Source organism: Stegostoma tigrinum, chromosome 41 (genome assembly GCF_030684315.1).
Source record: "Stegostoma tigrinum isolate sSteTig4 chromosome 41, sSteTig4.hap1, whole genome shotgun sequence".
NCBI classification, from domain to species: domain Eukaryota; kingdom Metazoa; phylum Chordata; class Chondrichthyes; order Orectolobiformes; family Stegostomatidae; genus Stegostoma; species Stegostoma tigrinum.
This window is the reverse complement of record NC_081394.1, coordinates 15,794,366-15,819,730: the sequence shown is the minus strand read 5'-3', so window position 1 is coordinate 15,819,730 and position 25,365 is coordinate 15,794,366. Positions and strand designations below refer to the sequence as shown.

General features: G+C 50.2%; 1 protein-coding gene across 2 annotated transcripts in view; it reads right to left on the bottom strand.

Annotated features, from left to right (window-relative positions):
• Nucleotides 1–25,365, bottom strand: part of LOC125448511 (glycogen synthase kinase-3 beta-like) — a 43,104-nt gene that overhangs the window by 9,524 nt on the left and 8,215 nt on the right. Inside the window, exons 1-9 of one of the 2 annotated variants that reach the window (XM_048523855.2) lie at nucleotides 24,529–24,945; nucleotides 24,228–24,415; nucleotides 21,572–21,655; nucleotides 19,453–19,563; nucleotides 18,680–18,810; nucleotides 16,940–17,046; nucleotides 2,635–2,732; nucleotides 1,725–1,820; nucleotides 814–1,000 (exon numbers count right to left, since the gene is read on the bottom strand). In XM_048523855.2, coding sequence (XP_048379812.1) covers nucleotides 814–1,000; nucleotides 1,725–1,820; nucleotides 2,635–2,732; nucleotides 16,940–17,046; nucleotides 18,680–18,810; nucleotides 19,453–19,563; nucleotides 21,572–21,655; nucleotides 24,228–24,415; nucleotides 24,529–24,532 — 1,006 coding nt within the window. In that variant the 5' untranslated portion in view covers nucleotides 24,533–24,945. Of the gene's footprint in view, nucleotides 1–813; nucleotides 1,001–1,724; nucleotides 1,821–2,634; nucleotides 2,733–16,939; nucleotides 17,047–18,679; nucleotides 18,811–19,452; nucleotides 19,564–21,571; nucleotides 21,656–24,227; nucleotides 24,416–24,528; nucleotides 24,946–25,365 lie in introns of those variants that run through there. The other variant, XM_048523854.2, reaches the window with a different exon arrangement.

The following is a 25,365-nucleotide window of genomic DNA, read 5'->3' as shown; positions in this document are numbered from 1 at the left end:
GGAACATCTTTTCTGTGTTTATCCAGTCTAGCTCTGCAAGGATTTCACAGGTTTCCTCGAAATCCCTCCCCACCGGTCTGAACTCCAGTAAATAGTCTGAACCAATCCACACTCCCTTCAGATGTCAGAAACAAGCCGAGACTTTTACACCAAAACATTACTGCGAACCCGAGGAACCTGGGGCATCCCGATTCCTAAATCTAAAAACATAGATGGACTGAGAGTGAGAGGAAGGTTGCAGAGGGAGGAAAACAGATCCAAAAGACCAAGTGAAGGCACCAGACAGCAGCAGAGAGGGTAAATCTTCCCCCTTCCTCCGTAACCTCCTCCAGCCCCTACACCCGCTCCCCGTCTCCGTAACCTCCTCCAGCCCCTACACCCGCTCCCCGTCTTCGTAACCTCCTCCAGCCCCTACACCCGCTCCCTATCCCCGTAACCTCCTCCATCCCCTACACGCCCTCCCCATCTCTGTAACCACCTCCATCCCCTATACCCCCTCCCTATCGCTGTAACCCCCTCCATCCTCCTACACCCCGTCCCTATCTCTGTAACCTCCTCCATCCCCCTACACCCATGCTCTCTCTAACCTGCAGCAGTCCAACAGTTCTGGAGCTCCCTCTGTAAATCTCAGTGTCCTTCCCTCACGTAACCTGCATAAAACCCAACTCCGGAGGCGAACCTTCAGGCAGCACTGATGTGGATGTGAGAGATCCAGGCAGTGTGAGCCGCCAACAGACAGCACAGGCCAGGACAGAGCCGAATCAATCACATCTGAAGCTGCGGGGTTAGTGGGCAGTGCCTGCTGTCACTCACCAACTGGGGTGAAGTTGAAAAGCTCTGGAAGCTCTCGGCCATTGGGCAGCCGTGTCGAGGAGTCGCGCAGCTCATCGAAGAATGGGTGTGCACAGGATTCAAGTGGTGACAGTCGTAGGGCAGGTGAGTACTCCAACAGTCGGCTACACAGGGAAATGGCTTCAGGCGGAGTGCGGGCCTTAAACACCTGCCTCAGAACAAACACTGTCATTCCACACAATCACAACACACCAACAGCAACAAATCAGTGAAAACACAGCATCATGCGGGGGGCATGGACGGGGACTGGGCAGGGTGGTCAATTGGGGTGTGGGCGGTAGAAAGTAGGGAGAGGGTGCACCAGATGGAACATAGGGAGGGGGGAAGACAGTGCGTGTGAAATGGGCCACAGTGGGCAGGGGGTGGGGGAGAAGAGACAGCGTGCATATAAATGGACACAGGGAGGGGGGTGTGACAGTGTGTCAAATGGGACACAGCAGGGTGGGAGGGGGGGGTTGACAGCGTGCCAATGGGACACGGTGGGGCGGGGGTGACAGAGCGCCGAATGGGACACGGGGGGTGGGGGGGTTGACAGTGTGTCAAACGGGACATGGGTGGGGGGGCTATGTTGAATGGGACACGGGGAAGGGGGTTGATGGTGTGTTAAATGGAACATGGGGTGGGGGTAACACTGCTAATTGGGACATGGGCATTTGCGGGGGGGGCAGTGTTTGTCAAAACGGGACACGGTGAGGGAGTGGTGGGGTGAGGGGCTGGTGGGAGATGGTGCAGTAAATTATATGATTCAATCAGGTGAAACGTGACAGGTAACAGTATCTGGGTCCCGTGCCAGCAGTTGGGATGTTAATGCTGTTTCCGGGTTTCACATGAGCCGGGTTTTACTCTGACAGTCTGAGGAGGCTGGCACTCACCTTTGTCCAGGGATGGGCCTTTATCTGTGGGAATTTGAACTCTGTGTAGTTAGGATTCATTTCCCGGATCTGTTCTCGCGTGGGAGTCCCCAGGACCTGCCAGGGAAGACCAATAGAGGATACACTCAACACAGCACAACCCCAGGAACCACATATCATCATTCTGATAGTGTGTGCATAGGGGGAAGAGCAGGCGGGGGCCGTGAAGGAAATGGGGAGGGGCGGGATGGAGTGAGGGAAACAGGAAGAAGGTGGGGGAGTGGGGAAAACAAGGAAATGGCAGGGCGGGGTGAGCAAACAGGGTTGGGGGGTTGGAGGAAGACATCGTGGGAGATAGCAGTAAGGTGGTGGTAATGCAGGGCAATGTGATGGCTATGGGAGGCAGTGATATCACCATCGTGTTGCTGTGGAACTCAGGGTGGATGTGGGGTTTGAATGGCTCAATATCTGGCTCAGGGTCCAGCACCTTTATAATAGATACACAGCATCATGTGAGTGACCAGGGGCTAGGCTATATGTAACCAACAGGAGTGGTCATTTCAGCTGGGCAAATCTTGCCCCAGTAGAGGGGTGTTCAGAGAGAGAGAGAGACGGCGGGGGGGCAGGGACAGCAACAGCGCAGGCGGGGGAGAGCGTGAGAAACTGTGTGTGAGAGGGAGAGCAGAAAGTTTATACACATGTGGTGGAGAGCAGAGAAAGCAGGACAGCCAGCAGGAAGAGGCAACGGGAGGAGAAAGGAAAAGAGAGTGAGGGAGAGAGAACACAGGGAAGAGGGCACGGGAGAGCATGCAAGTGGAAGAAAGCAAAAGAAAAAGAGGGTTTGGTTAGAAAGAAAGAGATAGATACCAACCACAATCAGCAATCATCACCCTCGGCCACCCTCCACATTGAGCAGGAACAGTTTGCTCACCTTAATGATCTCTACCAGCTGGTCCACTCCACTATCGCCAGGGAAAATGGGCTGTCCGAGAAGGAGCTCTGCAAGCACACAACCAGCTGACCAGATATCTGCAAGAGACAGGAAACAAAACCCGGCTGGTCAAGGTATGACGTGTGAAAACTGCGCACATCTGTCGACACACCAAACACTTCAAAACTACAGTCAAGGATTGAGAGAGTTAAACCCGCTCTACGCTTTTAAACAGAAACTAAAACTGCCTCTACACTGCACCCCCATCAAACACTCGCAGCACAGGGTTAGATACAAAGTGAAGCTCCCTCTACACTGTCTCCATCCAGCACTCGAGGACAGGGCTTCAATACAGAGTAAAGCTCTCTCTACACTGTCCCCTTCATCAAACACTCCCAGCACAGGGACAGCATGGGGCTAGATACAGAGTGAAGCTCTCCCCACACTGTCTGCACCAAATACTCCCAGGGCAGAGACAGCACAGAATACAGTCCCTAGCTGTAGGGGTAGCAGTCGGTGTTGAAACAGGAAAGTACATCCACCTCTACTTATAAAAACTCATGTATAAATATGGAAGGGGAAGTGTAATGGACACTCTACTAATGACTGGGTCACCTGGAAGGTCTAAGGGATAGAATACAAATGGGCAGGGACTGTTTGAAATAGTTATGTCCATAGGAAAGAGTGTATAAACTAGCATAAGACCATGAAGTAGGAGCAGAAGTAGGTTATTCAGCCCATTCAATGAGTGTGCCTGAAGTGATCATCTTCAGCTTCACTTTTGTGCCTTTTCCCATAACCCTCAATTCTTTCAATTAAAAATCTGTCTGTCTAAATGTACTTCATGACCCAACCACAACAGTCCTCTACAATGAGGAATTCCACAGATTCACTACCCTCCGTAACAAGAAATTGCTCCTCATTTCTGTCTGAGACGGGGGACCCCTTATTCGGAGATTCCACCCTCTGGTCCGAGACTCTCCCACAAGGGGAAACCACCTCTCACATCTTCCCTGTCAAGCCTCACAAGAGTCTTGTATATTTCAATAAGGTCACTTCTCATTCTCCTAAACTCTAACAAATCCAGGCACAGTCAAATCAACATCTCCTTGTAAAACAGCCCTCCACACTCAGTCCCAACCTTGCGAACATTCTCAGGACTGCCTCCAATCTTTCCTTAGATACTGGCACCAATGTCCTTCACAATATTCCAGATGTGATCTCATTAGTGCCTATACAGTTTTAGCAAGATCTCTGAAGACAGTGCGCACACCAGTGAGCAATATTGGGTTGAAGGGACGAAGAGGAATGACTGTTTCTTAGACTTCCACAATATGCAGTGTGGAAATCACTGGGTCATGTCAAAGAGCAAGGAGCAGTGTGTAAGTCACAGCATATCGTGGAGGGGGAGGCAACAGCCTAGTGGTATTATTGTTGGACTGCTAATCCAGCGACCCAGATAGTATTCTGGGGGCCCAGGTCCAAATCCCACCACAGCTGATGGTGCAATTTAAATTCAATAAATATCTGGAATTAAGAATTTAATGATGACTGTGAATCCATTGTCGATTGTTGGGAAAAACCCATCTGGTTCACTAATGTCCCATAGAGAAGGAAGCTGCCATCCTTTACTGGTCTGGCCTACATGTGACTTCAGACCCAAAGCAATGTGATTGACTCTGGGCAATTAGGGATGGGCAATAAATGCTGTCTGACCAGTGACACCCTCATCCCACGAGTGTTTAAAAAAAAGACAGCAAGTCAATCACTGGTGATTTGAAAGGTTAAGGGACAGAGCTTAATCACAGCATAATGGGGAGGGGTTGAGTCAGCATGTGAGTCACTTGCTAATGTTGGGGGAGTAAGGGACAGTGTGTAATCACAGCTTCATGCAGAGAGATAAGGGACAGTGTGTAAATCACTGGGTGATATGGAAAAGCAAGATAGTGTCCAAATCATTTCATTGATTGAGGGGTAAGGGGTGGTATGTAAAACTCTGGATAACGTGGAGTGATAAGGGACAGTGTGCAAATGACTGGTTAGAATAGAGGGGATAAGGGACAATATATAAATCAATGTGTAAATCACACTCCCTTCCTTTCATATTACCCAATGATAGTTATACACCATCCCCTCCTTTCCACATTACCCAGTGATTTACACCCTGTCCCTCTCTTCATCTGTTTATTCTCCTGCATTTTTGCTTGTGGACTCATGGGAAAAAAAACAGTTTTAAAAACCAAGGAGAGTTGAAGGATTGCTGGATTTTCTAAAAGGAACTCTCTGGCCTTCACTGCAAGTGCTGTTTACACTGCTGCAGTGCAGGGTTGTGGGGGGGGGGGGGGGGGGGTGAAGCTAGCTGGAGATTGGAAGGACCAAGGGCGCTGTGCATGTGTGAACAGTAATCTGACCAGCAACACGAGCTGATTGGTCTGTGAAACAGTGACCCAGTCATCTATCACTGGCCAAGGCCTGAAAACAACAAATGCTGGAGATCACAGTGGTTCAGACAGCATCCATGGACAGAGAGCAAGCTCATGTTTGGAGTCAAGATGACTCTTCATCAGAGCAAGGCCAAGGCCCACATGCCTGCCAACAAAACTCCGACCAGGTCCTCAGGTAGCTGCGCAGCTTGGAAATGCAAATGTTTAGGGACTGAAGCAATTGGATCTCTGGTAAGGAAGTCAATTTTGTTTTGCAGTACACCAAGAGGGTATCAAGCCTGAAAACAGCCAGTTGAAACCCCCTCATCAGTTGCTGTGACTGAACATATAATACAGAGATCTTCGTGGGACAGTGAATCAGCCACCCTGTGCCTCCTACAAACCAGAGAAAGTCACAGCAGGACGAATGAGAAGCCGCTTTCTGACTGGGATAATGTCAGCAGGTGCTGTGGACAGGGACCGCTGAAATGCATTCTCAGACATTGCCTCAGTCTATAACACTCATTTTATTTGCCCTTCTCTACAAGACAGGGAGCTTACAATGGGGTGAGAGTATTAACAAATAGTGTTATCCATAGATGGCTCATAACCGGTGACCCATTGCCAGAATTTGTTGCTGGCAATTTGCAATAAACTGTGATTCTGATTAAGATTGCACCTGTGCTTTCTGTCAACCTTGATCTAAAAGTCAGATTATTTGGGGTAGGGGCGCGGAAATTCTGATTCCGAGTACTTCTATAAAAGCGTTCACTTTTATGATGGATTTGGAAATAGCTGAAGGATTCTCTGTGCCTTGTTCACGGCTCCAGACAGTACAGCTACCTGAGAACCAGTCACCTAACTGTTGGCAGGTAGAAGATCTTTTTCATTGGTAATTGGTCACTAGTTCATAAACCAATGAGTTTCTTGCTGCCAGCAGAAGGTCCAACAGTACGCAGCCCCTCAGTTCCAGTTTGTCTGCAAACGACACCACCTCCTGTAAGCTGTGTAATACAGTGCTCACAATGAGGGTCAAGTTATTTGCTTGGAACTACGCAGCAATCCGCAGTGATATGCATTCTGATTTCAGTCCACCATTTGAAAGCAAAACATGAAGCGTATCCAGGCTGCTGTGGGAGATGATGGAGGAAATAACAGGTATCCTCAGCAAAATTGTTTATGATCTCAGGCTGCAGGAGAGGTGCCAGACAATGGGAGGACAATTAATATGGTTCAACTTTACAAGAAGGGTAATAGAGATAGACGAGGGAACTATAGATCAGTGAATTTTATTAATGATAAGAAAGCTATTGGAAGCAACATTGAGGAAGAGAATTAACCTCCACTTATATGAGGCAAGGTTGCACCAGCCTCCACCACTTCCTCTGGTGGCTCATTACATACACGCACCACCCTTGGCATGAAAAAGTTGCCCCTTAGATCAGTTTTAAATAGTTGACACGGCTTTCTCAAACGGAGATCATGCTAAATAAATCTGATGAAATTTTGCGAGGAGGTTACAAGCGCATCAATGAGGGTAAGGCAGTTGATGCAGTTTATATGGACTTTAGCAAGGCCTTTGGCAAGGTTCCACATGGTCAGGAGGGCACAACTACAATTCTACTGCCTTAGAAGGCTAAGAAAATCCAGTACATCCATAAAGACTCCTACCAATTTTTAATAGATACACCACAGAAAGCATTCTATCTGGATACATTAAGGCCCAGTACAGCAACTGCTCGGCCCAAGACCATACAGGGTTGTGAACACAACACAGTCCAATCCAGGCCAGGCCATCACGCAAACCAGCCTTCTAATATTCTTCTTGATGCTTCAGAAAGGCAGCCAACATAATCAAAGACCCCCTCCCATCTCGGTTAGAATCTCTTCCAACCTCTCCTAGTGAGCAGAAGATACAAAACTGTTATTAGACTTCTGAATGTACCCCTCTAATTTTAAATCTAACATTGATCTCGCTCTTTGTGCACCTCCCTGCAGCTGTAACATTGTATTCTTCTCTCTGTTCTATTACCCTATGACCTTTTAATGGTATGATTTGCCTGTGCTGCACTTGAAACAAACTTTTCACTGTACCTAGGTATATGGGACAATAATAAATGAAACTGGGTTCAAAGAAATAAATTAGAAGTACATAGGATAACTTGTCAAGTTGGATCCAAAATTGGTTTAGTGACAGGAGACAGAGGGTGTTTTTGGTAGATGATGTTTGTGTGACTGAAGGTCAAATTTACAAAAAGATTTACAAGGATGTTGCCAGGGTTGGAGGGTTTGAGCTATAGGAAGAGGGTCAATAGGCTGGGGCTACTTTTCCTTGGAGCATCAGAGGCTGAAGAATGACATTATAGAGGTTTACAAATCATGAGGAGCATGGATGGGGTGAATAGTCAAGGCCTTTTCCCCCCCAGAGTAAGGGAGTCCAAAACTAGTCAGCATAGTGAGAGGGGAAAAATTTAAAAGGGACCTAAGGGGCACCTTTTTCACACAGTGGGTGGTGCGTGTATGGAATGAGCTGCCAGAGGAAGTGGCGGAGGCTGGTACAATTACAACATTTAAAAGGCATCTGGATGGATACATGAATAGGAAGGGTATAGAGGGACAGGGGCCAAATGCTAGCAAATGGGACTAGATTAGTTTACGATATCTGATCGGCACGGACGAGTTAGAATGAAGGGTCTGTTTCTGTGCTGTACAGCTGTATGTCACTCAGTGGGGCTACTGTAGATTTAGCTCAGCATTGGTGGTACAGCCTTGATGGGCCAAAGGGTGTTTTTCTAATCAGCAGCTCCCTGAAGCTACAGCAACTAACCAAGAACTCCCTAGCCTCTTCCCAGTTGAAACTGAAGAATACTTATAAACTATAAATCACAAAAATAAAATCTTACAGGCCATGAAACAAAATAAAAAGCAGAAACCGCCACAAAAATTCTCCAAATTTGTAAAAATTCAATCGGGCTGGCTTTCACTCAGGATGTGTTCTCTCCCAACTGCTTAAGCGGAGCTGGAGTCCAGTCTAGCACTGGCTGTAGAGGTGTCAGCATCATTAATAAAGTGTTCCTGTTTAGGTCTCCCTGGTATCTAAACTGCTGATTCCAAAGGAAGCCCCAATGTAATATTATGTTCCTTTGACTCTTCCCAGAAGATGATGTCTTTTCTGTTTAAGAACTTCTTCCCTAATTAATTTTAATGGACCTCTCATTAGAGCCCTTGTTAAGTTTTCATTCTTTGAATCAGTGTTAATTTTGAGCTTTGAACTGAGAACCAACCTTTGGATGCTGGGCAGCAGCTGGTGTTAAAAACAAAATATAAACCTAATAAATAAGCTGAGATAGCAAGAACTGCCAACACTGGAGTCAGAGATAACACAGTGGGGAACTGGAGGAACACAGCAAGCCAGGCAGCAGAGGAACACGATGTTACGGGTCAGAACCCTTTTTCAGAAATGGGGAAAGGGAGCTCAAATACATAGAGTGGAGGGATGGGGTTGGGGAAGGTAAAAGGGATGGTGACAGGTCAATGCATGTAGGTAGTGGTGGGGATTGGTCAGTGAAGTGCGAGGGCCGGATAGGTGGGAGAGATGATGGACAGGTTGTGTCAGATCAAGGAGGTGGGGATGAGAGGGAGGTTGGTCATAGGATGAGGCTGGGGGTTGATTTTTGACACTGGTAAAATCCACGTTTAAGCCATGGGAAGAGGTCCCGACCCAAAACATCAGCTTTCCTGCTCCTCTGATGCTGCCTGGCCTGCTGTGCCCCTCCGGCTCTGCACTGTGTTATGCCAAACAAATAATCTGTTTGTGAGGCCAAGCCTGGGAGTTAAGTTACAAGTTGTTTCTTGATCTAAATGTTCTACGGACCCTGCAACACTGGAAGGAAGCTGTGTTGCTTAACCAGAGAGCAAATGTTGGCCATTAATGAAGAATTGGGCCAGCAAGTGTGGATAAGACTTGTACTCAAGCAGATGGCAGAGACTGAATGGAATTGGGGAGATGGTCAGTCTGGCAGGTTGAAGCCAGAGTTTGAACCAGGTTTCGGACAATGTTCTCTGTGAGGAGGAGTTTTGGCTGTGAATGCTACAGCATGGAGATTTCAAAGCTCCCTCCCTAACATCCCAATATCAGCACCTGGAAGTTCAGAGAACAGAAACCAAGCTGCAAGTACAAGTTACAAGGATTGTGAAAGAAGGGTCACCGGACCCAAAACATTAACTCTGATTTCTCTCCACCAACGCCGCCAGACCTGCTGAGATTTTCCAGCAACTTCTGTTTCTCATTCTCATTTCCAGCATCCGCTGTTCTTTCGGGGTTTTTTTAAAGTTAGATTATTACTGACTTCCTCAGAGTGAGCTGAAAAGGTTACCTTGATGGACATCTTTGGAAAATCGACCAAGAAGCAATCTATGCCTGTAGAACACCACATCAGGAAAGGCTCAGAAGTAATCTGGCCAGTTTTGATATTTCCTTCTATTTATCTCTTTAACTGTGTTTGTTTGTCTGACCGTCTGTCTTTTGTGTAAATGAGGCTGAAAGCAATGGTTATTGGGTTTAGACACAGACATCAATGAGATTACATTGTTCAATTTTGCTCGACTCAAGTTTACGATATTTTTAATAGAATGACTGAATTCTTTGTTTAATCTACAAACTAGTGTCTGGAATTATTTATTCGCATAGTCTGGGATTGGTTATTCAAAAAAGTCTGGTTGGGAACCACTTGAGTCAATTTTGAAGGTGTTCATTTTACTGAGGTGTTGCGAGTATTGAGATAGAAAGTCTGATTTGGTTTGCCTCCCTGTCTGTGCAGTAACACTCTCACATCATGACGTCAAATTAACTCAAACGGACTGAAACCCAGCAGATTCATTTGTGGAATTCCTGCGAACAAACAGCAAGAAATTTGATCCGTCACCTTGATTCTACAGGTATTTGTGATGGCCTGCCTTAGTTATGGTTTCGAGAGGCAGATGGTCCCTCTGCGAAGCTCCCTGCGCTTGTCCATGGTAGCCAGTTTTATTCCCAAACTGTTCAAGATTTCTCAGAAGACTCTAGAACTCTGATCAAACTGTATCTCAACTGGTAGTCCATAACAAGGAGCAAACTGTAGGCCTCTCTGCTATGACCCTGGCTTTGGGCAACTGGGTTGTCATGTTCACAATCGTAAATGATACAATCATGACCTGCTTTTGGCAATGGGCCTACACAATCCATTCACACACAGCTAAAGGATTACTCAAAAACTGGTATAGGTATCGGATTCCACATTGAGGTTCTCCCACCTTCTGACATGTAGGAAGTGCTGGCCCACATAAAATACCTGTTTATCTATGCCGCATTTTCTGTATTCCTATGTAGCCTGATATAGGAATTTTACACGTTACTCGCATTAGCTCCTATTGATATCCAGGCAGTACCCGAATAACCATCTATTATTCACCCACAGGTTTGAGAGGATGTCTCCACTTCCTCACTGGAACTCTGCTCTTAACATCACATCACTCAGGAACACCTTCGGCCTCCATGCCAGTGAAAGCTGTTTGTGCTAGGTTTTCAAGATAATAAAATGTGAGGCTGGATGAACACAGCAGGCCAAGCAGCATCTCAGGAGCACAAAAGCTGACGTTTCGGGCCTAGACCCTTCATCAGAGACGTCAGCTTTTGTGCTCCTGAGATGCTGCTTGGCCTGCTGTGTTCATCCAGCCTCACATTTTATTATCTTGGAATTCTCCAGCATCTGCAGTTCCCATTATCTCTGTGCTAGGTTTTCGTTAACTCTGGGTCTGCTTCCAATTCACAAAAACCTAACAAACGTTTAGAGTCATACAGCACAGAAACACACTCTTCGGTCCAACCAATCCGTTCTCGCAAACCATACTACTCCCACCTGCCTTCTCCCGGCCCAGATCCCTCCAAACCGTTCCTATCCATGTACTTATCCAAATGTCTTTTAAATGTTGTGACTGCACCAACATCCACCACTTCCTCAGACGCCTCTTACAAAAAACTGCACTTGTCTTTTTTAAAATCCTTCTCCTCTCACCATATTAATCCCCCTAGTGGTGAAATCCCCTACCCTAGGAAAAACATACCTCTCATTATTTTGTAAACCTCTGGAGGTCATCCTCAACTTCCTATGCTCCAGTGAAAAAAAGACCCTGCCCGTTCAGCCTCTTCTTCTAACTCAAACCCACGGTCCTGGCAACATCCTGGTCAAAACTTCTTCTCAACTGTCCTCATTCTTAGAGTTTCACCAAGCTCAACATTTACTTATTGTATTACTGTAACTTCTGCTGATGGATTTTGTTTAGGCATTGCTCTGGTCACTACCCACAATGGAAAACAAAGCCAGAAACTATCCCTGCAACTTTTGTTCAGCCTCAACCAGAGTTTCCATGATGACAGGCTCAACTATAACTTTCACTCTAACCATATCCTTCCTTGGAAGTAAAACAGCCCCATCCCCAGGCAATTACTTAGCTAACTGGATTACAGCTAGGCCTGACAACAAGTCACACCTTATGTTGGACTTTATCCAATATAATCTCCAACTATCCCATTTACCAACACTTTCACTTTCACTGAACTCTCTAGAAGACAAACTACATCCTTTTCCTCAAGATAGTTTAAGTAGCCCCAGTTTTCCTTGGTATATTTATAGGCTTGAATAGCTCCTTTGAACAAAACAGGGTTATATTCCCTTTTGACAGTATTCTTTACATCTCAACAACCCACCTCACTGCTTCTATACTCTCAGCAGTATCTACCTCGGGCCTCTACTGTCTGGCCCTGTGGACATTACCTTGATTTTCCTTTTTTGACCCATTTGTACAAATTCCAGCATGTACCACTGGCTTGCCCCTCAACTTTCAGCAGCAAGTTTTTACAATGGGAACACCCTCGATTCCAAATTTGACATCCACCCTAACAGCTTTCCTTTCTGATCTGAGGAGACCACTTTCTGGTATTTCCACGTATCCATTCCTTGCTACTTGCCTTCCTTTTACTCACCCTTTCAAATTTGTGGAAAAAGGATCATTTTTATGATTAACTCAATTGTCAGCCATTATTGTTACCAGTCGCAACCCATCAGTCCTCAACAGGACTTCTTACCCTGGAGGGCAGAGAGGTGTCAAGTTCCTCTAAGAGAATAACCTTAAAAGCTTCATAGGTGGTTTCAGCTTTTAATGCTGGTGCCCACCTCAAAATTATTTTGCTTAGTTCTGACAGATTCAACATACGTTTGCCCAGGCCGCTTTCTTAAGTTCTGGAAACTTTGTCTATATGCCTCGGACACCAACTCAATGCAGTCTTCACTGCATCACAATCTCGAGAAAGCTTGTCTGACAGTCAGGTGTAGAGTTCCTGTAGTTTACCTGTCAACTTACTCTGCATTAAAAGCGTACAGTCCTCTTTCGTCCAATTTATCTGGACATTTTCTCAAATGACAAAGAATGCTCCCACATCTTCTCATTTTGGTGAGGCCTGTACAAACTTAAACATTTCCTTACTGTATCTCAAACTAAGACGCAGATTTGTCCCACCAGTAACTGCATCGGACATCTCTTGTTTTAACACCTCATTTTCCACTTGGGGACCATACAGACCTCTGGACTCAATATGGAGTTCAATAATTTTACGGCCTAAACTCTCTCATGTACCAGCCCCCCACCCCACACACCAGGCCTTGTAACCACATAGCCTGTCACTACACACCCCCTGTTGTTAGTCACTAACAGTCCCCATTAACAACTATTCACTCTACCAGCCTGATCGTTAGCAACTCCTTCGTCCGTCCAACTGTCTTTCTCTCTCTCTCTCTCTCTCTCTCTCTGGGCTCTATTCTATCGTTTACTGCCTACTCCCTATTTTCTGCATATAATTTGATGTTTTCCCAGCCACCATCAGTTCTGAGGAAGGGTCACCGGACCCAAAACGTTAAATCTGTCTTCTCCTTCACAGATGCTGCCAGACCTGCTGAGCTTTTCCAGCAACTTTGTTTTTGTTCCTGTTTTAACTGCATCGTTTTAAGCTTATATTTCATGCCCCTTGTTTCTCTCTCACTTCTAATTCCTGTTCTCAGTTCCGAGGCCATTTCCTCTTTCGTCTCATTGTTTGTTACTTGCTGCTTATGCCATAACTTTTTCTGCCAGATCTGGTTTTCTCATTGTTTCATATTCAAGCTGCTTTAACTGCAACTGATTCTGATCTTCCACTATCCAGAGCAGCAGAAACTCTCTAGTATTTCCTCTAAATCTAAGCGCAGTGCTAGTTCCTCAAATATCTCTGCCTTTTTATCTCTCCAAGACAACGCAACACCCCAGTTTACCTGCCAAGTCAATCAACACAGCGCTCGGCTTCCTCAGAGCCACCAGGCATGATGTTAGCTGCAAGGCGGCCCTGTCTGCTTCCAATGCTGTGTTAAATGTAATACAGAATCTGGTGTTTTCCTCCATCTGTGATATTTACTAATACCACACTCAAATCCTCAAAGCCAATATCAGTTCAGCCTTCAGCTTTTGTCACCCCTCACTGTGGTAGTGTACTAGAAATCCAAGCCCCAAGTCTGCAGATGTCACAAATACAGTTTTATCCTTCCTCCTGCAGTTGTGCTGAGCTCTGGCTGCTGACTGATAAATCACAGGCCTTTTAGAAGTGTACCAGCTATCCTATGCCTCTTGCAAACCAGTGAAAGCATCTGGAGAAGGACAATTGCGGCATAAGGAGTATCTTAACAGAAAGAACTGGGGAAACTCAGCAAGTCAGGAAGCATCTGTGGAGTGAAAGCAGAGTTAATGTTTTGAGTCCAGGATTGTAATTAAAGCAGGTCGAATACGAGACAACGAGGAAACCAGAGGACAGAGAGACCTCCCGAGCTGACGGAGGTCTGCAGGATTCTCTGTACCTTGTTCACAGCCCTAGACTCTTCAGCTACCTGACAGCCAATCACATAACTGTTGGCAGGCAGAAGGCTTTTGTCACTGGTAAGTGGTTGCTAGTTCACAAACCAATCAGCTTCTAGTTGCCAATCAAACCTCCACCAGAACACAACCCGTTGGCTCCAGTCTGTCTGCAAACACTGCTGTAACCCACAGCTGTGTAAACAGTGCTCACAATAAGGGTAGAGTTACTTACCATCCAACCAGGTAGCAATCCTTGCAATCCCTGGGTCCAAACAGATTCTTTTCTCAATTTAGTCCACAATTTTAACAAAAAAGATATGGTCATTCCAAAAGATATCAATACAATCTCCATCTAATAAAAACCTGGCAGTGACCATTGACGCCCCTAAAATGAGCTGGATATGTTACACAAATAACGCAGTTACAACGCAGGTTGGAGACCTACAGGAATTAACTCACCTCCCAACCCCCCAGAACCTGCCCCAACTACAAGGCACAAGTCAGGAGTGTGATGGAATAGAGTCCACTTGCCTGGATGAGTGCAGCACCAACAACACTCAAGCAGCTTCAAACTATCCAGGACAAAGCAGCTCATTTGATTGACATCACAACCACTATCTTCAGCATCCACTTCCTCCTGGATGTGAGTTTGCTCGCTGAGCTGGAAGGTTCGTTTTCAGACGTTTCGTCACCATTCTAGGTAACATCAGTGAGCCTCCAATGAAGCTTCGGAGGCTCACTGATGATGTTACCTAGAATGGTGACGAAACGTCTGAAAACGAACCTTCCAGCTCAGCGAGCAAACTCACATCCAGAACCTCAACCTGAGCTACAAGTCTTCTCAAAACTCGCTACCCACTTCCTCCATTACAAACACAATGGAAGCAAGGTGTACCATTTACAAGACACTGCGCAAAAATCAAAGCTTCTCATACATAACTTCCAAAGGCATGACCACTTCCAACTAGAAGGACACGGGCAGCAGATACATGGGAACACCACTCCCTGCAAGCTCCCGTCTGAGCCACTGACCTTGTTGACTTGGAAAGCTATCATCATCCTGTCACTGCCACTCCACTGGGTAAAATTTGGCATCTTCCTCTCTACCAACATTGAGAGTCTACCTACACCACATGGACTGCGGCAGGTCACCATGACTTTCTCAAGGGTGACTAGGGACAGGCAATCAACATGGGACGAGACAGCAATACAAAGGTCTCACCAACAAACAAATGAAAGCAAGAAAGAAAGTGAAACCCAGGCAGGTAGCACACTCAGAAAATCAGTTGGGAAGGTGAGCTAACAACAAAAACTAAATCTGATTTGTCAGGGGAAATCTTTTACCTTCATTAGACATGGCAGTGGCTGCCTGCTGTCTCTCTCTCTCGCTCTCCCTGAGGCTGTGGAAGGCGCGGTGGGCGCGCTCTGGCTCTCCCTCTCGCTCCCTCTCCCTTTGCGGACGGCACGGTGGGCACGCTCTCTCTCTGTGCCGACCGGGCAGCGGGTGCGCGCTGTCTCCCTCTCTCTGTGCGGAACAGGCGGTGGGTGCACTCTCTCTCCCTCTCGTTCCCTGTGCCTGCGGACGGCGCGGTGGGTGCGCTCTCTCTCTCTCTGTGCTGACTGGGCAGTGGGCATGCTCTCTCTCTCTCTCTCTGTGCGGACTGGGCGGTGGGCGCGCGCTGTCTCCCTCTGTGCGGACCGGGCGGTGGGTGCGCTCTCTCTCCCTCTTGCTCCCTGTGCCTGCGGACGGCGCGGTGGGCGCGCTCTGGCTCTCCCTCTCCCTCCCTGCGCGGACCGGGCGGCGGGCGCCCTCTGGCTCTCCCTCTCCCTCCCTGCGCGCACCGGGCGGCGGGCGCCCTCTGGCTCACCCTCTCCCTCCCTGCGCGCACCGGGCGGCGGGCGCCCTCTGGCTCACCCTCTCCCTCCCTGCGCGCACCGGGCGGCGGGCGCCCTCTGGCTCACCCTCTCCCTCCCTGCGCGCACCGGGCGGCGGGCGCCCTCTGGCTCACCCTCTCCCTCCCTGCGCGCACCGGGCGGCGGGCGCCCTCTGGCTCACCCTCTCATTGCCTGCGCGCACCGGGCGGCGGGCGCCCCATGGCCCTGCCTGCGCGCACCGGGCGGCGGGCGCCCCATGGCCCTGCCTGCGCGCACCGGGCAGCGGGCACCCCATGGCCCTGCCTGCGCGCACCGGGCAGCGGGCGCCCCATGGTCCTGCCTGCGCGCACCGGGCAGCGGGCGCCCTGGCTCTGTCTTCGGACTGGTCAGTGAGCGGTCCTGCCATCTGTCTGCAGACTCGTTAGTGGGTGCCCTCTGTCTGGGGACTGGTCAGCGGGTGCTCTTGCCATCTCTGTCTGCAGACTGGTCAGTGTGTGCCCTCTGTCTGGGGACTGGTCAGTGGGCGCTCACACTCTGTCTGCGGACAGCACAGAGGGCACTCTCCCTCCCGGACGGCGGACTGGGCAGCGGACGCTCGCTCTCTCTCTCACTGGGCAGCTTACGCGCACGCGCACTCTCTCTCTCTCTCTCTCTCTCTCTGTGTCTGCAGACTGGGCAGTGGACATGCTCTCCCCCTCTATCTGTCTGCGGACTGGGCAGTGGGTGGGCGCGCGCTCTCTCTCTCTCGCGCTTCTCTCTCTCCCCGTGTGTCCGCTGAATGCCCAGTGGGCGCTTGCGCTCTATGTCCGCCGCCTGGCCAGTGCGCGTGCTGGCTCCCCCTCTCCCTCTGAACTGGGCCGTGGGCTCCTCCTCTCCCTCTGAACTGGGCCGCGGGCGATCTCTCTCTCTCGCGCTCTCTCCCTCAAATGGGCCGTGGGTGCTCTCTCCCTCTCAAATGGGCTGTGGGCTCTCTCTCTCTCTCTCTCGCTGAAATGGGTCATGGGGTCTCTCGCTCTCTGTGTCTGTGGACTGGGCAGCAGGCTGGCTCTCTCTTGCTGGGCTAGACAGTGTGTTCACAGTCTCTAAGCACTCACCGATATTTGAAGTGTAATCTGTAGCTCCAAAGATGAGCTCCGGTGCTCTGTAATAGCGTGAACAGATGTATGATACATTGGGTTCCCCTCTTACCAGCTGTTTTGCACTGCAATCAAAAGGAGAGACGATTATAGGCTGTGACAGGTGACACAGAGCTCGCTCTGTGCTCATGGACAGTCACTCCAAAAGCAAGAGACCGATATCCATTCAGCACGGAGAAGCTGACTGTGATGCCCCCTAGCCTCTCCACCTTCAGAGCCCCCCCCCCCCCAAGGCCTGCAAATAGATGGGAGGCATCTTCAGAAAAATCATAACTGTCTACAAAAGTCCCCTCCAACAAAAAGCCCGTGGGTAAGTGTGAACACATTGAGTACTGGCCTCTTGTATGGCTCACTGAATACCACATGACAAAATACACAGGGTAACATCCAATTGAGTACCAGTTATTGGGTGCATCAAATGTACATGGGCAAACGTGTACACAGGGAAGATTCAGTCTAGATGTGGCAGTATGTACACAAGAGACTAACAAACTGTGGAACAGCAACGTAGACTGAGTAACACTGGCAGCTTGTACACAGGAAAGCATTAGACTAACTTACACATGGCAGTGCATGCAGTGAGTAACAGTAGACTGTACACAGGAATTCCAATCTGAATAACACAGCAGCATGGAGGCAGCGCCCCACAGTAACAGGGAATATTGTGTACACAGAGCCTGTAGCACACCACCCGTCACAGGACAGCATCTTCAACAGACAGTACTTCAGTGTTCAATAAAACAGCACGTAAGTGACGTGAGAATAATGGCTAGGAATGGGACCAGTGAAAATTTCAGTGGGACATATACTGAAACAACAGGAGCAGTGTAGAGATGGGTCTCAACACCATTAATCACCCAGAGAACGCTGCACACCTCCCCACCCCATTCCCACTGCCAGTGATGTACAGAACCCCCTCCCCCTGGTGACGTAGAGACCCAGTATCTCTCCCTCCATCAGACCCAGTAACAGCTGTCCCTGATCCATCTCAAAGTCTGCCAAAGGAACATCCAAACACTGGTTGTGGTGGTGGTGGGGTGGGGGAACACACGTCCTCTCAAGCTGACTCCACCATTCAGGAAGCCAACGGTGGATTCAACTGCGATGTCAACTCCCCCTTCCACCACTGGTCTTCTAACTCTGTGACACTGTTTTCCCCAGCGCCCTGCAAATTTCACACCATCTGACCAACCCGCGACAGCAAGCCAAGATCTCCTCACACCCATTTCAAACGCAAGGCACCTGGCTTTGAAATGGGTGTCCTCTTAGTCCAGTGTGTACCAGAATGGGAAAGACCACCTCAAGACGCACCATGTCAAATTCCATCAGGGTCCCCCACGTCTCTCCAGGATTGCTTCTGAACAGCAATGGGAAACGGCGCAGCCTGCTCAGGAGACAACTGCCATTTCAGGGATCAGTCAGTTGAACTTTCTCTGCTGCAAATGCTCTTTTAACTTGCTTTCTGAATGGGCACAAGTGAGGCAAGTTACCATGTCTCTGGGCCCTCATGCTGATCAGTGCTGCTCCATATACCAATGCCCCTCCCAGCACCTCTGCCCGTGCTCTGCACTGAGATACCAGGAACAATTCCCACACCACCCCCACAAACGACCTGTTGCAGCAATGTCGCTGATCTGCCCCTCCGTGGGCATGGATGGCCTCTGACACACTGAGCACGTGGGCACTGAACACACCTACCTCCCAAAATCACAGAGCTTCAGGACCGCCGTTTCAGGGTCCACCAGGAGGTTCTGAGGTTTGATGTCCCGATGGCACACACCCTGGGAATGGATGTAAGCAAGACTGCGGAATAACTGGTACATGTACACCTGTAAGGGCAGGCCAGACAGCATCAATGTCAGAAAGGCAATTCCAGACAGTCCTCTCGCGGGGACAATGAGAAAGCTTGACAGCACATGCAACAACGCGGTGAAAAACATGTGCAATGTACCCTGCAGAGGATCCACAGCCTGCACCATTCTACCCTGGCACAAACCACGACATAAGGTCCAGGATTATACTACACACACCTGAAAAAGCAAGGAGCTACTCAGTACACAAAGTGACCGCGCAGCATCACTGCTGCAAACCACACACAAAATATTGCACGACTGTGAAAATGTCAGCTTCAGCATGGTAGCTGTTACAGCTACCCTCACACCACCAAAATCTCTCAAGCAGCACAGTTCCCAAACTGTAACAATAATGCCCAGGGGGAGCACCGCACTGCCCGAAGACACAGTACCCCACAGGGCACAATGCTGCCAGAGAACAAGCACCTGGGGTGGTGGGGGGGTGGGTGGAATTACCAGTGCTGACGGAGTGCCGCACTGTCAGAGTGTTTAGCATCCCCAGGCGCACTGCCCAACAACGTGGGTGGGTTTGAGACCCTCACTGAGGTGAGGGGCTCCTGCATCGCTCACAGCCGAGACAGGAAACAGCAAGAGAGAGAAAGAGAGGGAGAGACTGACCTTGACGTAGATCATGGGGATAGGCTGCTTGGCCTTACTGAAGTGTCGAGCAACTCGATAAACCGTCTCTGGAACGTAGTCTAGAACCAGATTTAAGTAAACCTCATCTTTCTGTTGGACACAAAAAACATCTGCAGTAACCCTAACCCTATCACAGAGACCCAGTCATCGACATCACCCGGTCCTAGGGCACCTCGTCCAGCTCCTACTCAACTCGAGGTGGGGAGGCACTTCGCCCAGGTCCTACTCTCCCCAAGGTGGGGGGGGGGGGGGGGGGGGTACATCGCCCAGGTCCTACTCACCCCGAGGTGTGGGGGGGGGGTAGGGGAACATGGCCCAACTCCCACTCTCCCTGAGGTTGGGGGGGGGGGGGGGGGGGGGGGGAAACATGGCCCAACTCCTTCTCACCCCGAGGTGGGGGGTACATCGCCCAGCTCCTTCTCACCCCGAGGTGGGGGGAACATGGCCCAGCTCCTACTCACCCCGAGGTGGAGGGTGGGGGAACATGGCCCAGCTCCTACTCACCCCGAGGTTGGGGGGGGGCACTTCGCCCAACTCCTACTGTCCCCGAGGTTTGGCGGGGGGAGGGGGGGGGGGGGAGACATGGCCCAGCTCCTAATTACCCCAAGGTAGGGGAGGGGGCTTCGCCCAGCTCCTAATTACCCCGAGGTGGGAGGGGAGAGAGAACATGGCCCAGCTCCTACTCACACCGAGGTGGGGGGTCGTAGGGGAACATGGCCCAGCTCCTTCTCACCCCGAGGTGTGGGGGGGGGGGGGGGGTACATCACCCAGATCCTACTCACCCCGAGGTGGGGGGGGTACATCACCCATCTCCTACTCACCCCGAGGTGGGGGGGGGGGTACATCGTCCAGCTCCTACTCACCCCGAGGTGGGGGGGTACAATGCCCAGCTCCTACTCACTTCGGGGGGGGGGGGGGGGGGGGTGGAAATCAGGGGGCGTTACATAACCCAGCTCCTACTCACCCTGAAGGGGGTGGGGGGGGGGGGAAGAAGAGGGCACATTGCCCAGATCCTATTGACCCCGTGGAGGGTATCGCCCAGCTCCTTGTCACCTTGCGCGGTGGGGGGGGGGGGGGGAGGGGGAGAAACATTGCCCAGTAAAAGTTGGGGAGGGGGGGAAGTGGGGGCAAACTCACATGGGGAGTCACCACCCAGGACACCTAGGTGCACGGTCTCCTCACTAACCACACTACCCCTTTGCCAACCCCACCCCAAACCCCCGACAGGGACTCTCCCTCCCCGGACCACCCCTACCCCACCCCCCCACACCCAATCCCCGGGCCACCCTCCCCCAAGACACACAGCTCCCCAGCATCCCTGTCTCTCCCACCTCTGACACACAGCTCACCCCACCCGCACCCACAGGCCCCTTCTTCCTGTTACCCCCACCACCAGCCCACTGGCCCCCTCCTCCCTGTTACCCTGTCGCCCCGTCCTCTCCGTTACTGAGGCCCAACACCCCGCTGCCCACCCTTCACCATGACCCCCCACCCATTCCCTCCTCCCCGATGCCACCCTGCCCACCCCTTCTCCCACCCTCCCCCTCCTCCTCCCAGTTCCCCACCCACCCGCCACCACCTCCTCCCCATTTCTTCCCCGCCCTCCCTCTCCCCATTGCCCCCACCACCTCCTCCCTGATGCCCCCTGCCTGCCTGCACCCTCCTCCCCACCATGACCCCTGCCCGCCCAACACCCACCCCCCCCCCCCTCCCAACCATTACTGCTGGCCCCCGGCCCCTCCTTCCCATTATCCCTGCCCCTGTCCCAGCTCCCTCCTCCCCTTACTGCTACCCCCACCTCAGCCCCCTTCCAATAGCCCCGGTCCCGGTCCCGGTCCCAGTCCCCTTACCCCCGACCCTACTCCCAGCCCCCTCCCCCCCACCACAACCACTACCCCAACCCTTGCCACCCTCTCCCATCCCTTACCACGACCATCCCAGTCCCTCACCCCCCTTACCAGTAAACCCCTCTCCCCACCCCCGCCAACTCTCCAGGCCCCTGATGCACCGTCCCAGCCTCTGGCACACTGTTTCCTCACACTTCTATTGTCCCTCTGCCTTGCCACCCAGTACGTCTCGCTAGCCCTGCCTCTCATACCTTATCGCCACTGGTATAGAAGAAATATCGCAGTCGTACGATGTTCTGGTGATCCAGTTTACGCATAATCTGTAACTCTCGGTTCTGCAGAAAGGCAGATAATTGAATCTTACAGGGATCCCACTCTGCAGTCTGACCACGCTGGGTAACACTGACACTGACACTGCACGCCCCCCCCCCACCAGTGCACCTAACCCACCACCCCTCTCCCACTGGCTGCTAAGCAAGATTTGGATGACAAGAAATAATGAAAGCTTAATCAAAAAGGGGAAAAAAAAAGAAGCATACATAAGTTTAAGGAAACTGAAATCAGACAAGGACCTTCAGGAATATGAAGGGAGCTGCAAAGTACTTACAAGGAATTAGGAGACTAGACAGGGACATGCAATGCAAACAGGATTGAGGAGGATCCCAAGGCATTTTACATAGATATCAGGGTGGCTACAGAAATGGCATGTTATTGAGGAAGAGGATGTGCTTCCTGCTTTGAAAAACATTACGACAGATAGGTCCCCAGGGTCCTGATGGGATCTATCCCAGGATATTGAGGGAGGTAATTGCTGGGGCCTTAACAGAGATCTTGAGCCAAAGGTGAGGTCCCAGAAGGTTGAACAACACTGAAAGTTGTTCCTTTGTTTAAGAAAGGCAACAAGGATAATCCAGAAAATTACAGCCTGGTGGGGACTTACATCAGCGGTACAGAAGTTATTGGAGAAGATTTTTAGAGATAGGATTTACTCACATTTGGAAAATAATGGGCTTATTTGGGATAGTCAACGTGGCTTTGTGCAGGAGAGATCTTGTCTCACAATTGTAAGTTTTTTTTTGTGAAATGGCAAAGATTGATTGAGATGGGGAGGACTGTGGAAGCTATTTATATGCAAGTTACTAAAGCATTTGACAAAGCCCCTCATGGACCAGAAGATTAACCAATGTGGATACACAGTAAGTTGGATACAAAATTGGCTTGGTCATTGAAGACAGAAGATAGTTGTGGAGGGTGTTTTTCTGACAGGAGGTCAGTTACCAGTAATGTCCTGCAAGGATCAGTGCTGGGACCGCTGTTGCTTGTGAGAGATGTATATATGATTTGATGATAAGGTAGGGGGTGTGATTAGCAAGTCAGTAGACAGGAGCAGTTGTGGACAGTGAGGAAGGTCACCATAGGGCCATGCCACGCAGCATGGAAACAGGACCTTCGGTCCAACCCAACCATTCCAACCAGATATCCTAAATTAATTTAATCCCATTTGCCAGCATTTGGCCCATCTGAACCCTTCCCATTCATGTATTCATCTAAATTCCTTTTAAATACTGTAATTGTACCAGACTGCATTGCTTTCTCTGGCAGGTCATCGCATACACACCAGCCTCTGTGTAAAAAATTCCCATTCAGGTCCCCTTTTAAATCTTTCTCCTGTCACCTTAAATCTATGCCCCTCTAGGAGGATAGAGCAACACATAGATCAGTTGGAAAATTGGGTGGAGAAATGACAGATGGAGTTCAATCCAGACCAGTGTGAGGTGATGCATGTTGGGAGGTCAAATGCAAGAAGAAAATGTACACTAAGTGGCAGGACCCTTAGGAGCAATGATACAGAGGGATTTTGGGGTGCATGTCCACAGCTCCCTAAAAGTGGCAACGCATATGGATAAGGTGGTAAAGTACATGGCACACTTGTTTTCATCAATCGGGTCACTGAGTATAAAAATGTTGGCTAGTTCTGTTGCAGCTGGATAAGACTTGAGTTCAGCCACTTTTGGAGTATTGCGTACTGTTCTGGTCACCACACTATAGGAAGGATATAGGGGATTTGGAGAGGGTGCAGAACAGGTTTACCAGGATGCTGTCTGGATTGCAGTGTGTTAGCTATAAGGAGGCTGCACAGGCTTCGATCGTTTTTGCTGGAGTGTCAGAGGCTGAAAGGAGCAACCAGATAGAATATAAAATTATGAGAGACACAGATAGGATGGACAGTGAGTCTATTTCCCCAAGGTAGAAGTCAAAGAACAGGGGAGATAGGTTTAAGGTGAGAGGGGGGAAAGTTTAAAGGAGATCTAGAATCCCTACAGTGTGGAAACAGGCCATTCAGCCCATTGACTCCACACCAACCCTTTAGAGAGCATCCAACCAGGACCCAATGCCTACCCTAGCCCTGTGACCTTGCATTTCCAATGGCCAATCCACCCTAACCTGCACATCTTTGGGCTCTGGGAGGAAACCGGAGCAAGCTTTTTTTCATTTTACACAGAGGGTGGCAATTGCCTTGAAAACATGCCAATGGCAGGGGTACAAGCAGACACAACAGCAATGTTTAACGGACATTTAGACAGACGTGTGGACAGGCAGGAGATAGTGGGATATGGATCTTGTGCCAGCAGATGCAATTATACAGAATAGCATCATGGTCAGCACAGCCATGGTGGGCTGAAGGGCCAGCTCGTGTGTTGTACTGTTTGATGTTCGTTGCTCAACAATGGGGACAGATCCCACCCAGGGCCGATGTCTCTGAGCGAAGACCTGCAACGGGGTCTGACGCCACTGAGCAATGGCCCACACTGGGGGGGCTGATCCTAACCAAATCGATGGCCCGCGCCGGGGAGGTGGGTGGGGTGCTGCTGGGCCTGTCCTACCATTCACTTCCGTGCCCCTCACCTTGAACCGTTTATCCTGCAGAACCTTCTTGATCGCGACCAGCTCTCCTGTGTCCACAAGCTTGGCCTGGTAAACCACACCAAAGGAGCCATTACCAATCACTTTGATATCTGTGTAGGACACCTCCTGGGGGTTGTCGGACCCCTGCCCTGGGGTGGCCAGTACCGTTGTGACCTTACCACCATCGCCTGTGAGAGACAAGGAGAGCGTTACAGACTCACCCCAGAGCTTTGCATGGAGACAGATCAAGGTGGGGAAGGGTGGGCTTTAGCCAGAGAGAGCTCAAATGAGGAGGCTTTACCCATAAAGACAGTGATTGAGGAGGCAGATTAAAGCTGACAGACTGATCGAGGAGGGGACTTTTTTGGGTGGGCTCTGTCCCGCAGTCACTGCCTGTTGTCGAGTTGCTGCTCAAAGCCAGCAGGCCGGGGCAGTGTCTAACCCGTGTGGGAGCAGTTCAGTTCAGTTCTCCCTGTCCGTCCCTAGTCTACTACAGGCATCCTACACTCCACCCGCACGTAGCCAAACTCCACACGGTTGTGACCATTTTAAGCGTTGCTGGCGACGTTGCTCTGCTGTCTCAGGTTAAGGCACACCGTAGAGGTAGCACTTGACAGTGTCGCACCCGCACGACAGAAACTGGCTGCCCACGTCAGGAACAGGCTGTACATATCAAGGGGCAGACCAGCTTGCCATGGAGTGTGGGTCTCGCTCCTGTTGTAAATCAGAGCCCCCCGAGGGCACGAGCCGCAGCTGCTGCTCCTCACAGAATGGAGCAGGGAACGCCCGGGTACGGAGGGCACAGGCACAGCCAGAGGCGTGTTAAAGCATGCAGGCACCTCCCTGAACTGAGTCCCGCCCGCGCGCCCTGAAAACACTCCTGTTAACACTTTCCTTCCAGGAGAGGCATCCTATTGAAACAGGCAGCTCATGGTGGGTTAGTCTTACTGCAGAATCACTAACTCCCTTCCCTCTGTGACATCAACAACAGCCTCAGTTACCCAGCGTCAGAAAACAATCAACATGACCGGGGAGGGCGGGGTCACACACGGGGTGGGGTAGAGTGTGTGACGGGAAAGGGGGGGCAGAGGGAAGGTGAGTGTGAGCGGGAGCGGGGAGACGGGGGGGGGTGTCACAG